The 14,749-nt window shown below is 40.4% G+C and overlaps 1 protein-coding gene across 5 annotated transcripts in view; it reads left to right on the top strand.

Moving 5' to 3' along the window:
* The window catches only part of LOC133990255 (partitioning defective 3 homolog), a 260,186-nt gene extending 245,785 nt beyond the window's left edge, over nucleotides 1-14,401 (top strand). For all 5 annotated transcript variants that reach the window (XM_062428507.1, XM_062428506.1, XM_062428503.1 and 2 more), the window contains 2 exons: nucleotides 5,932-6,074; nucleotides 10,222-14,401. In XM_062428507.1, the coding sequence (XP_062284491.1) occupies nucleotides 5,932-6,074; nucleotides 10,222-10,618 (540 nt within the window). In that variant the 3' untranslated portion in view covers nucleotides 10,619-14,401. The remainder of the gene's footprint in view (nucleotides 1-5,931; nucleotides 6,075-10,221) is intronic.
* The last annotated feature ends 348 nt before the right edge of the window (nucleotides 14,402-14,749 follow it).

Here is a 14,749-nt window from a genome sequence, read left to right as displayed (position 1 = left end):
AAGAGCTCGACAATACTGCAGCATTATGTTTGTTTACATCAGCTCCAGCACATTCGCTATTGTCGCTACTTTCATTTTCCCATGAAAACTCAGTACTAGGAGACCCCACACTCTAAAAGTTATGGATTCCTCTCGTTTCCAAAGTGAGCTTTTGAACATTTTCTCGCTCCTTAAAGAGAAATATATTTGTAGAATTAGTCATATTTTTTTCAAATAAAAAGTAATAATCATAAAAAATAAACTATTCTCTTAAAATGGATGAAACAGCGTCATACTTCATATGGCTTTCAATGCTAAATTTCCGTACTTGAAAGTTTTTAATACTAAGTCGGAACCAAAAACTACTTTAATTGCTGCTTATTTACCCCAAAAAGTATTTTAATGCTACAAAAAAAATACTTAATATTTCAAACCAAGTCTTCAGCTGCTTTAACGTGGGGGCTCTTCCAGGAACCTTCTGTGGTTTCACAACAGTTTTAATTCCTGTAACCCTCTAATGGTCTTTTAAAGAGCTTTTAATTGTCAGAGTGTTGCTCACGCTCAGGCTTCCTATCGTAATTGCACATTATTAGACTCATGCTCTGGCCATACTGGTGGGCCATATGGAAAACACAAGAATGTGTCAGTGAAATTCAATTACCTCCCTCGCACATATATTACATTTTGTTGCTTCATCTGAGCGATGTGCTGCAAGCCTCAAGGAGCCAGTGTCCTTTTTTTCTTAATTCACCTTCAACTGCCCGACTAACAGTCCATGCCTGCACACTGCTGCATGTGAAACACTACTTTCATTAATTTGATGTCTTTTAGATAGCAGAAAAATGTTTATGTGATAGAAGCAAATGTCAAATAGGCTGTATTTTATGGTTGATTTAAAAATAGTTGATTTACAGGAGAAATCACCCATCGGTTAATTGATTAGTCAATGCAGAGAACATTATTCCAATGCATTATTGATTTTGAGTCATATATAATGTAAACACTGCCAAAGCTTTCACTGGCTAAAGCCTCTCAAATGTGAGAATTTGCTCCTTTTCTGCGTTTTATATCATATTTTATTCAGGTCTGTACAATGATTAGTAGATGATTATGTTATTGATCATCAATCATCATTATTTTTTCAATCAATCAATTTTTTTAGTCTATGGATTGTTAGAAAGTAGTGGAAATTAAAAGTTATAATTTCCCACAGCTCAAAGATATGCATTAAAATGTCTTTGTTCTGTCCAATCATTCAATATTCAGTTTACTTTCACACCTGACAAAGAAAAGCAGCAAATCTTTAAATCCAAGAAGCTAGAACCAGTGAATTTTTAACTTCAAAAATTACTAAAACAATTAATCAGTTGTCAAAATAGTTGCAGGTAATTATCTGTAGATCGACTTAGCAATTAATCAGCTAATTGTTGCCGCTCTAATTCAATGTACTATCTTTGCAGTTTGGACGATTGGTTTGACAAAACAAGCAAAGTGAAGACAAAACTTACCATTTTCTTTGCAGAATTAAAGACTTAATAATATAATTTATTTTTTATCAGTATAAAAATACATTCAGAAAAATCCAGATCTCTCTCTTACTCAAACACTACAGCTGGCAGTGAATGTAAGACCCTATTAGTGTCACACAGAGTCACAGGGATTAGACAGATATCTCTGAACAGCCATATATAAGGACTAACCATGTTATTGTGCACCTTCCAGCCAGGCTTAGACACTCAACCTCAGTCTCACCTCTTCATAATATGGGAAGTATAGTTAAATCCGTCCATATAGTTCAATCCATCTCACAATTTTCTCTCTCTGTGATTCATTCCCCCAATTATCCGTTTTCAACGTGTGCTGTTTTCATAGCCGTCCCTATTTAGCCACATGCGTCTAGTCAATATAATATCTCTTGTTTGTGACTGTAGCCCTCTTCTTCTTTTATTACCATAGTTTGGGGAGCAGGGGAGAATTGTGGGTAACACGGTCTAATTCCATCAGGATGAGTGATGCTCGCTCTCCCGGCAGCACCGCGCAAGTTTTATTGCGCTCATTTATACCACTATGGGAATAGAGGAGTTCATTCACTTGATGTTGGGGGTTTAGAAAGGGCATAATATTGCCTCTTGTATTTTACTGTAACATTTTAATACTGCTATTATCTGAATTCCTTCAGGGTATTTCCCCTCCCCTCTACAATCACCTTGTTCCGGCAGATGAGCAAACATTCCCAGGAATATTTAGCACTCCTAAACCGCTAAAGGGATATTTTTCTCAAGTGAAAAATATTGTGGCTGTAATTTACCCGCAGGTGATTTTTATAATTCACATATGGAATAAGAGGTGGGCACTCACCCCCCTCCCGTTCAGTTGCCTGCCAGCCTCGTCTTCATTGACATCCACGCGGTGAGGCGATGCCAATCAGCCGCAGAGATGATTGCCCCAGCTTCATTTGGTTTAAAAGGGGGTTGTCTCTTTAGCACCGTTAATCGTTTTATGGCCTTCCCACCAACTGATGTCCTGCCACGCTTTCAATACATCGCACAGCCATAAAAGTAATTTGATTGGCTTTGTGTTACGACTCGTCCGCGCACACATTTATTGCGCCCACAACACTAATGAACATCAGTGGAATGGAAAGAGTTGTGGTACAGTACAAGTGTGGGCTGGATGTGGAGGTGGTGTGTGCACTCTCTGTGAATCTGTGTTTGTGAGGACCAATGGGAGAGACCTGGACAATGAGACACTTTTGTCCAGTCTGCTTGAGGATTTAGGTTTAGAGGATCTCTGTTTTAGATTTCAGGTGAGATGATAGGAGCTAAGTATCATCATGGTCATGGTGAATTAGTAAATCGGTCATCAAAGGGTCAGTTATTCTTTCAATAAAGTGCTTGTTGCATCATCTAACAGCATCTGCAACCCCCATCCTCCCACTCCTCTTCAACGTCAAAAACTGGAGAAGCTGTTTCCGTCAATTTTCCGCAACTTTCCCGAAACTGATAATCTGACAATCATGCCCACTTAACTCAGTGATTGATCACGTGTGTGTGTGTGTGAACTTCTCCCACAAACTCCCTCCTTTTTTATTATTTACACAGCTACTCCCATCACTTCTCATGTGTGCAACAGAATGCAACACCATAAAAGACTTCGAGAAAAAACTGTGCAAGAATGCTATTTTCTGCATTTCTAAAATTTAATGTTGGAGAAACATCAGGGAGGAAATAGATATAAACAGGAGGTGATATAAGGTCAAGCTTCCTGTCCCAAGTTTGTTTCAATTAGGTTCCTCAAAACTATAGAAAAATAAGTGTGTGTGTGTGTATGTGTAGATGGATTATAGATGCATTATCATATCTACATCTTTATGAGTTTGAGTGTATGCAGGTATAAATTAACAATAATAATAATGACATTATAATTATACCATAATCCACCATATAGTCATTTCAAATCTGCAGATATTACAAATGTACATATCTGACACATAACTGTGCCTTTGTGATCTACTGTTGCTTAATAACTTGTACAGGAGGTGTTTATCCACGGGTCCACAGTGTCGACCGAGTGTTGTCTCCTTCATTAACACCAACTAACATCCATCACGTCTCATCACTGTTTAACCCTACAGCATGATCGCTCCCTCACTCCCCCAACCCCTCTCCCTCCTCCTCCTTCTGTCTCTTTGTGTCTCACCTTCATTTTGACCTGAGAGGAGACGAGCTCAGCTCAGGGTGTGTCTGCCTCACTAACTGCTGGTAAGTGTCTGTGGTTTGGACTGTGGGGGATTTGGGAGGGAGAGGAGGGTAGTGGGAGGTTTTGTGAGGTATCCTGTGTCAGAGACTGCTGCTACTTTTATTGGACTACTGTGTAGAAACCGTGACTCTCCTTTGGGGGATTTTCATACTTAACATTTGAACTTAAGGGGTCATGTGTTCATTAATGTATCTATAAATCAGGCTTTTAAAGCTTTTTTTAGCTTTTAAATATTATTTTGGGCACTTTAATGCATTCAGTTGTCCGTTCTGAGGGTCAAAGCTGTAACCTTTCATACTTAAAGTTAGAATTTACCAACGATAAAACTCACCCAAAATAAATCATTACTATTATTATTAAGAGAACCAAACATAGGTTTTTATGTTTAAAATAAGTCATTTCTATTATTAGTCTGAGAGAGAAATGTAGGTTTTTAAATTTTGTGCTAGATTTTTAAATTTTTCAACTCAAAGATGAAGATGAAGATCTTCAAAATAAAAAATACAGTATGTAAATTCACCACAGCTGTATTTAGCTGCTGAAATATCACATTTGGAATCCATTAAGTTGCTTCATTTTTTTATTATACAACATGTTTTATCACCATTATTATTTCCATGCAATGTACTGTAGCTTCTAACTTATTATAATATACAGGGATTGATCATATTGGGGTGTTTTATATGTTTATTTTATGTCTTTACAAAAGCATTTTTCATTATTTATAAATGTTTAAAATACGCTAGAAGGATCAGATCCATAAAATAGAACGACTGGTGCGATTCAAGTAAAAAAAAAAAACTAGTCCTCTACTCATCCACATGTAGAAGTGTTGGCAACCTTAACATCTCCCATTCTCTCATACATTTGTTCTGAATTAGCGCTGCAGGCACTTCAACATCATGAATGTTTAAGTTAACATGAAAAACTCATCAATATTTTTTAGTCTCGGAGTGTAAAACTACGAGTCGTCCCAGAGCCACATCAGCAAGCAGCTCTCTGATTAACACAAAATAACTGTCACAACTCAGCACATTTCTTACAGTGTAGCTTCAGACTGCTTTATTCCTCTTGTAGCAACGGTATGAGACAGTGTTACACCCAAATTACAAAAAAACATCTTCCCAATTCCCCTAGTGTTATCTCAATAAGCAGAGGTTGTATGTTCCAAATACATTTCAACAGCAGCATCTCTTTTCATGTCCAGGTTATTCTGGATAACCCACATACCTTCACTGTTGACTGTTTTCATTGGGTTCTTCAGTAGAAAGTAGTTCCAATGAAAACTGTTCACAATAAGTGCTTTTCCATCCACATTTTTTTAACCACATTTTCAGTTTGTGCTTAAAAAAAATGGAAACTGCAAATTTGGAAAAAGCCTGAAGCTTTTACACTTTGCTGAGGACAAAAAGTGGGTGTATGTGACTTAAACATCACACACAAGCATCCACTGCTGGAAAGAAAACATCAGATCTGTGTGGAGTGATAAGGAAATTGTGACCTTCCTCAAGTTAATTTTTAAAGCAAACATAAACAGCATATTTCCATCCCCTTTATTCCCCATGTGGTTTTCAATAATTTGATATTTGACTGGCGCTCTTTTAATTAAGTCTTGATGTGACCTCTTCTACAGTGGATTACTGCCACTGGACTGCAGAAATAACACAAGCAAACTTGTTTTATCTTGATGAGCCCATGTCCAAATATTCCCGTAACATTAGTGGGCTGAAAACCACATTAATTTGCATTTTCTGCTGCAGATTCTCTGATAATTTGGCTTAAATTTGCTCTGCGTTTGGATGGAAACTTGACTAATGAGGTCTGGAAGAATTTTCCACCTGACCCTTGAAGAATGGACTTATGCTGCTTCTTTTTTCATGGGAACACTGTACCAATATCAATATCAGTGTCAGTGGAATAGGACTCTAAATAACTGTGATCCACTAACAGTATTATGTAGATGTGCTGCACTGAAATATGTAGAAGTAAATCTTTTAAAAGCATAATTTTTGATCACCAAGCGCTCACATTTCCACAGATTTTATTGGACAGTATGTGGATATTTTGATAGATGTGAATAAGGATGGATTAAGTAATGGGTTGAATTACTCTCTTATTAACTCACTGTGCTACTGTTGTTGACAATCATGATTGGGCCAGCAGCTAACTGTGCTACCATCTCGCTGTTTTTAGTCAAACGCCAGCAGCAACGGTCCAGGCGGGTACAGCCAGCCGGGTCGCCACTCGGTGTCGGTCGAGGTTCAGATGCAAAGACAGAGACAGGAGGAGAGAGACTCGTTTGCCCAGGCACAGCGGCAGTACAGCTCCCTGCCACGGTAAGACTGAGTGCGTGCGTGCGTGCGTGCGTGCGTGCGTGCGTGCGTGCGTGCGTGCGTGTGTGTGTGTGTGCGTGTGTGTGTGTGTGTGAGGCTCGATATGATATTGTGTTTGATGGTTTATTCCTGTCTGTCTAACAATCGATATGTGCTAAGAGATTATGTCTATAGTGTTGGTACATGTGGTGAATCTTGTCTTGCACCTGCTGTCTGTCTGATGAAATGTGTCCAGGTGGTTGTGACTGTGTTTGTATCTGTTTTTAGATGTAAGTTGATGTGGTTTACCGTCATGTGTCTCAAGAAGTCATATGTGTGTGTGTGTGTGTGTGTGTGTGTGTGTGTCTGTGTCTGTGTGTGTCTGTGTTTGCTGTGTGCACGCCTATGTGATTAGGTCAGATTCATTGTAATAGCTTTGTGACAGTAATGATGGTAGATTATATACATAACATCCAAGTACGAAAAAGGGTCAAAGCTGGCCAGTCTCAGACCACAAAGTGACACACACACACGCACACACAAACACAGACACACACACACAAAGCCTGAATATGGACGGATCATGTTACCCTCTCACACTGATCTGACATGATTGCTTTCCCTTAATGTAATTCCCTTTGATCTGCATGATATGACTGCCTGTTGTTCCAGGAAGTGCTACAGAGTGTGTGTGTGTGTGTGTGTGCACGTCTGTGTCTGGGTGTATGTGTTGAAGGGGTAGTGGGTACAGGAAGTGACACAGGGACATTTTTCTTGATTTAAATAAAGTTAACATTTCAGGGTATTGCTTGTTTTTGGTCTAAGCATACATTTTTTGTCAAGATAGAAGAAAGAAACATAATTCCGGACACATGTAGGGCCATATCAATGAAATAATTACAAGATATAATAGGAAAAAATTGAATTAGCAACGTTTTTACCTTCAGAAGAAAATGGAGACATCATGTATGAAAGACTTTTATTTTGGAATTCTTTCAAGGAATTTTTTATAATTACTATAAGCAAGACTATACTTTCTTGTATTTTAAATGAAAATCAAATTACTTTATTAAGTTAAAACAAACATTTCAACCACAAACTACCTTGTCTCTCAGAATCATCCATTGAATCAGCAGGAATATGACTATTAGCTGATGTATCACATGGTTTCATCAAACAGGACTGTGACCATTGTTGCCGTTTTTCCTCAAGTTGAAAGACAGACTTTATTAGCTTGTGTGCCTTTTTTTTATTTGTGTATTATAGGAAAATATATTTGCATACTATTTGAGTTGTGTAATCCATCATTTATTATTTATGATTTCTGCATCTGCATGACCATGAAGGTCACCTGATGTCAAATTTGCCACCTGCCTGTAGCCAAATGTGTGAGCACGTCCACGTCTGCAGACTCCTAATGAAGTGTAAACAGAAAGACGTGCAGGTCCGCCAGCCATGTGTGTTTTTGAGTATATCCAGGTCTTAACACAGCAACTGAATCTCATTATCATGCTACAGTAAAGTAACATAAATTACAACTTTATATTCACTATGATAGATTACATGACTCCGTAAACAGTCAAGAGTCTGCTAATAGATTTTCATAATGGAAGGAAATGTATGGAAACCAATGGTTGCCTCAAGCGAAACAAATGCATCCAAAACTCTAAAATGTAAAGTATACTAAAGCTAAAGCTTACAAATGGTCCTTTTTTTAAAGGACTTTTTTAGCCTTCGGTTAATTTTGGAATGGCATGTCCAGACGGAAACGTTATTTAAAGTCATTGTGTTTCCCAGAGTAGTCTGTAATTACTCACTCTCAAACACCCTGCAAGGCCAAACCAAGCAGATCCATTCTGGTGCATATCATCTTGCACTTATACAACCTTAAGTACATTATCTTCTATTACTTCGCCATCATACTCTAATCCACTGTTATCGACATAAATCCCTTTCTTGATAAATATTGCAGGCAGCTTTGCTGAAAGATTAATGAACTACTGTCTCGCTCCAGCGGTCAGAGGCAACATCCTGTGGCCAAGTCTGTTCACTTTCCCACTAATTCCATTAAGAAACTGTTCTGTTTGGATAAACCCAGCTGTAGTATCTTGAGAACACTAACTATTGTTTGACTTAGAGAATACCATCATGTAAAGTCAGAGGGTAAGATGGAGTAAATATGGTGTTTCAGGGAGCGCAGCCTAGCTGGGATTTATATGGGCTTGTGTTGTTCGTAGAGGGTGAGACTCTGAATGGAGCTGTTATTTATGGCGGTTGCACTCCTTAAAAAACAGCTTTCATTTTTAGATAAAGGTCAGTTCCCTTCTGGGTGAGACCCTTTCCTAAACAAGGAGCTCTGAGTGAATTTAAACCACTGCCATTTGAAACAATGACGGTGGATGAAGGGCCCTCATATTCATCACTGATGAGCACCATTGATCTCCGAGCCAAAGTAATGCCATTATGGGAGACCAAACACTGGCTGCAACAGCTGCAGTGGCATTTGGTCTCAGTAGTGTGTGCCTGCATGAATGCATGTCACAGCTACATGTCTATCTGCCCTCCATTACAACCTCTCACAAAGTCTCTCTTTTTTCTCTCAATCTCACTCCGTCACCCTCCTTTTTTTTATCATCTGTCAAGCTTCGGTGTGTTCATGCACAGAATACAGAACAGTGTACATCTTTCTGTATTTACCACATATGTACATGCTCACCCTTGGCACAGCATCATACAAAGGGAGCGATTCGGTTTGCATTTCTCAGCAGGGAGGCAGACCAGCTTTGGCCTCTTTGTCAACATATGAAATGAAATCAGATGCCGAGGACGCCTGTCTCTGAAGATTGGAATCACTCAACCGTGTGGAAGAATAAACCTGGGCTATACTCTCCTATCTCACTGATCGAGAAGTGTATCCATTCCTAATTGCATTCAATCTTTGTTGAATAAAAACAAAGGTCTTTTCTATTCTCATTAAGGATTTTTTTTCACCCCTTCCTCCTCAAATCCAAACACAGGAATAATGCAGTTTCTTCACAGCTGGCTGATAAACCTGCTAATTATGCATGGCTCAGAGTCAAAACCCCATTGATGTTTTTGTGTGTCTTCTTCTTCTCTGTGTCTGCTCTCGTTTTTTGCGTTGCCCTCGAGATAAACGGGTGGAGCTGTAGGGCTCGGGACACTCATGCATATCGTATGGGCTCGCACACACACACACACACACACAAAAAGGCAGGGCTGCCACAAAGAGGCTAGCCAAGCAGAAATGAGAGGTGATGTCACACATCTGTATTTTTTCCCCACGTTTTTCTGGTAAAGGGCAGGGCAGCCCCACCAGAAGCATGAAAGCCAACCGTTCCTCTAAGACACTTGTGTCAGGTGTCAAATATCAGCCCCGGCGAATCTATTGAGGACAAGATGGTCGCCTCATTTTTCCAACTACGAAAGGCCTGCTATTACTGTCTGTCAGATCCGATGGTTGTTTCTGTCTGTCTCGAAATGAGCCTAATGGGCTGGAAGGGGACTTTGACATGGTTAGGTATCCCTGTATGTTGTTACCGTGGGCTGGTGCTTGCCCAGAGGCAGTTTGTGAGGCTGTAATTGAGCCTCATTTCCATTGAATGTGATGTCTTGGCTACCATGCGACTGACAATATAACAATCTTTCAGCAAAACATGAAAACATTAGTCCATCTCCCACAAGAGATAACTAGTTTTCAACAAACATTTTTGTTGCTGCAGAGATTCTTTCCTACCAGACTAGCTCTCGATATGTGGTTAAGAGGGTTCACTCTGTGGGTCATAGAGAAATAAAGTGTTTGTGTTCGAAAAACAGAAAGAAAGAGACTAAATTCAGAGAGATATTTTTTCATATTTTGATTCTTTCCTTCATAATCAATGGGATTAATACTGATTGTACTGATACTGAGATGTGTGCAGAAAACATGCAATCAAGTGTCTCAAAACCTTTGTTACACTACTCTCAAGTTAAATGAAGACTGGGTTATTTCTAAAAATGACATCCCAAGGTAGAACATGTAAGGATAGCAGGAAGTGAAAACTGAGCAAAACAATCACTGATAAGCCATTGAGGATGTCCAAGGAATTACATGAAACTAAAACTTAAACCACATCTCACATTTTCTTTTCCTGTCCTCCTCTCTTCGTAACAGACAACCCAGGAAGAACCCCAGCACAATCTCACAGGACTCATGGGACAAGGCATATCCACCTGGCGAGGGCTTCCAGACCGCCAAGGAGAACCCCAGGTACTCCAGCTACCAGGGCTCGAGGAACGGCTACCCAGGCGGCGGCGGTGTCAACGCCAGAGTGCTTCTGGAGGCCCAGGAGCTCTTGAGGCAGGAGCAGAGGCGCCGAGAACAGGAAGCCAAAGGGAAGTTAATGCAGGAGAGCACCGGCAACAGCAGCTACGACGGGTACACCTCACCGCACCTGAAGGACCCGGCGTCCCCCAAGGGTCCATACCGCCAAGATGTGCCACCTTCGCCTTCGCAGTTAGCGAGGCTTAACAGATTAGGATCAGAGAAAGGAAGACTTTTTTATTCTTGAGGAGTACGTACAAACTGATGGATAAAGATCTGAACAGAGAACTTTTGGGTTCAGGAGCTTCAGGCTTACCTTGAAGAAATGTCAAAAGTGGGCGCTATGAATCTTGACAAAGGACAACCTTATAGGTCTTATAGCTTAGCGATGATCTTAGAGGTAAACAGTTGTGAAGTGTACTCAGTATGTGGGTGTTTGTGTTCAATCCCTCACTGTGCCGATGACCTATACAGTACCAGTAATCAGTCAGTCACTCACCCTCCTACAGATATGAGACGCTCAGTGCCTTCTCTGCATTCACGAACACGATGCTTGTATACAGTCGTCCAGGACTCTGATTCATCGAGATCTGGCACCGTTGAGTACTGACAATCAAATGGGCAGACAGGCAAGTGTGTGGGCGTTCTTTTGAGCCCATGAGGAGGCATAAGGCTCTGTGTGGGTGTGTGTGCGTGCGTGCGTGTGTGTGTGTGTGTGTGTGTGTGGGCATGTGACAAGGTACATGTTTCACGATCGAGAGTGTGTGTCGTGGCTTTACAAAGTGTCCCGTGGATGAGTTATCCCTCCGGTCACAAATCATCCTTTCTTCGCCTCACTAAGGTTGACATTCAACCCCAACCGACACCGGCGGTGTTTCTGCATTCTGTTTGTCTTCTTTCAGCGTCTTCTCCTCTGCGATTGAGCTCTCTTCTCTCACTTGAGTTCTCCCCGGGGAGCAGAGAAAGCAAGGCAAAGTGTATGAAAGAAGCAGGGCACAGCGTGAGTTATTAATAATAAAAAAAAGCCCCCCCCCCCCCCCCCCCTCCCCTGCCTTCCCCTCTTCATAAATGATTCATATTGTGTGTTATCTCCATGGAGGAGACCCAGGCAGAGAGGGTAGACAGCTCTGATCTGCTGCCTGGCCCCCCTGCACCACTCTGGGCTTGACTCACTGGCCCGCCTGCCTGTCTGTCTGGAGCTCTGGCTCCCATCCTCTTCTTGTTCATTACCCTCCTTTCTTCTACCTCACCCCCGCCTCTCCCACCTTTATCCTTCTCTGCTCTCCTCTCCTCGCTCATCTCCCACCTTCGTCTCCTCTCATCTCACCCCCCTCTTCTACTCATCCTCCTGCTACCCACTACCACCCTCCTCCTCCTCCTCCCTGTCTCCCGAGTCAGGCTCTGCACTGAATTTTTCATCACAAGCCACCTGCTGCCTGCCAGAGCCAAAGAACGCTGCCACCAGAGGCACCGACAGAGGGCCCAGCTTCTGACATAAAGGGAGGAATAAAAGCAAAAAAAAAAAAAAAGAGCCAGAATAAAGATGGGTAGAGAGACAATGAGCCTCCCAGTGTGCGATTAGCTTGAGCTTTTTTCCTGTTTTTTAACAAAAGGCAAAATTGTACACAGGAGTTAATTGCTTTTAATTGCTGTAATTGCTTTTTGTATTTCTACCTTTGTAAGCATTTAGCTGACACTCTTCTCCAGACAGGTTTTGAAAAGAGAGAGCAGGTAGGGGTGCTAGCTTGCTTGAAAAACACAGCAGTTGGTGGATGGATTTAGCTCTGCTGGATTTGAAAGGGTATAGATCCAACCAAATTACAAAAAAACCCAAAATTTTCTTGCTTATTTAGATTTTATTTGGGTTTTGACATCTCTATTTCTGAGTTTTCTGCTGCCATGTTAATACAGAGGAAGTGAATGGGAGTTTGTTTATGGAGCTCACCGAACAAAAGAGTTACAGTTAAATAAAATGTACAGAAATCTTCCTTTGAACCATTTTTTACAAAAAAATGAGTGTTCTTGTGAGATAGGCAGTGCTATAAGCCTATTGATGTAGAGACCACTTGCTGGACCAGTTGGTAAACTTCTATAAGTAGTTAACGCTTGTCAATCACAAAGGTGCAAGCTAGCGGGTTTCTGTTAGTTAGCAAGCAGGGCAAGAAGAGTTTGGACTAATACTCTCATAACTTTCAAAAAAAAAAACATAAACAAATGAAATTCCATTTACGCCACTGTATTAAAGGAATAGCTCAACATTTTGGGAAAACATGTTTATTTGCTTTCCGGTGGGTGAGATGATTGATAGAACTCCCAGTTAGCTTAGCTTAGCTTAGTTTAGCACAAAGACAGGAAACTGAGGGGAAACGGCTAGCCTGGCTCTGTCCAACGGTAACGAAATCCACCTTACCAGCACCTATGAAGTGCACTAATAAATTAAGCTAAAGGACTGCTGGCTATAGCCTTATATTTAATGTACAGACAGGAGAGTGATATTAATCATCTCATCTAACTTGAATAAGATGGCGAATAAGCTAATTTACTAGATGTCAAATTGTTCCTTTAAGGCAGAAATTTCAGAGGCAGATATCTCAAATCCTGGACAATTATATACATATCTTCATATCTTTTTCTTGTAATTTGGTTGAACAGACCCTTCTAACTAATTTATGAAGGTCTGATTATGCACCATACTTTGCCCAGTGTTTTGTACCGTTATGAACAGACACTACATACAGAAACTGATTGGTAATTTTTAACCAGAGAGGAGGAGAACCAGCTGCTCTAGCTGTAGGCTGGAAGAAGACCTTGGGCGTGGGTGACACAAGCTTAAAAATCACTGCCACAGCCCACCAGCCCACCACTGTAATTGTTGTTGTAGGTGGCAACCTCTTAGACTGAACCTCTTGTTTCCATTGACATCACTAATGTTTGTGACACGACTGCGTCTGCCTGCGAGCGAACAAATGAGACTGAGCCGAGGTTTGAACTTTAAACAAAAGGGAAATAGAAAAAATAAAAAAATAAAAATAAAAAATAGACACCATCAAGCTGTGGAAAATAAACAGGCTGTGCGTAATTGCCCTTCACTCCTACACACGCTCCATATGCAGATAGAAGCTGCATGATATACATTATCTCCTGTTGGTTAATGAAGACCCTTGCTGGGAAAGACCCAGGCTTAGTCAGGGTAAAAGTAGGAATATGAAGTAAGATAAAAAAAAAAAACAGCTTTTCAATGGTAATTAACAAGTACATTCTGCATTTTATCATGAGGAAATTTCACAACACTACTCTTCTTTAAGCTAATAAAATTTCTCCCTCTGCATAATGTGCTGTATGTACATTGGTGTGACGACACAAATGCACAATGGCGCTAATACACGATACAATGGGCCATTGTAAAATGTTACCAAATTAGAAACAAACCGCGCAGGTGAGGGCGAAAAATATCTCCACTATGAATGGTTTTTAGTTTGAAATAAAGTGTTTGGTTGTAGCGGCCAGCACTTCCTGCTGTGAACACTAGTGCGTGTCTAAATGCAGACTAGCACATTTAGAAGGATGTATTCAACCTGTGCTCCAAATGTGATGGATTTAGCATATTAGCTGTCCAGTTACGGGGTCTGATATCGATAAGTGCCTGAGATAATATCATAATATTTTACACAAAGAGGGACACGATGTGATTTGTTTTTCAGTGACACTACAAGCACACAGACTGCAGTGTGTTTTTTAACATTTTTAATATCATATTAAAATGTGTCATTTTTGGGGTACTCCTTCCTGAACATGTTTTTTTTTGTTTTTGTTTTAGTTTTTTTAATCACAAGAGCCAACACTTATGAGCGGTTATCAGTGTATTTGTATCCCGTTTTGACATTGCCTTCAACCATGCTGTACCATGATGTGTTTTAAAGTATAAAAAGAAATGGAAGCAGATGTGCAATTGTTTTGTTTTGTTTTTTGTTTTTTGTTTTTTTTTTCCAGAAAACTTTTACATGATATATTAAGAAATGTATACAGCCACTTTTCCTGTACATATCAAATTTAGAATAAAACGGAAGGCTGTTCCATCCTGTTTACAACCTCGCCTGCCTCCTCGCTTTTCTTTCCTCGGCCACGGCTTTGAACCGGGATCAAGTGAGTCTTCAATTAAGCAGGAGTGACTCATCCTGCTGTCAAATGTCAGATCTGTCAGGTCCAATCTCTGATGTCTTTTTCAGAGACAGAAAAAAAGAGAGCGTTTGATGGATACAAATAAGATAACAAACGATGAAACGTCATCAGTTCCTGTGGGAGGGGATCATGCAGCAGCTGATGTACGAATGTAACTGAAACCAACATTTTGGCTACTGTGTAACCAATCTGTCGAATA

This window comes from Scomber scombrus, chromosome 11, assembly GCF_963691925.1.
Source record: "Scomber scombrus chromosome 11, fScoSco1.1, whole genome shotgun sequence".
In the NCBI taxonomy this organism is placed as follows: domain Eukaryota; kingdom Metazoa; phylum Chordata; class Actinopteri; order Scombriformes; family Scombridae; genus Scomber; species Scomber scombrus.
Note: the sequence above shows the minus strand (reverse complement) of the source record. Positions and strands in the feature narration are given on the sequence as shown.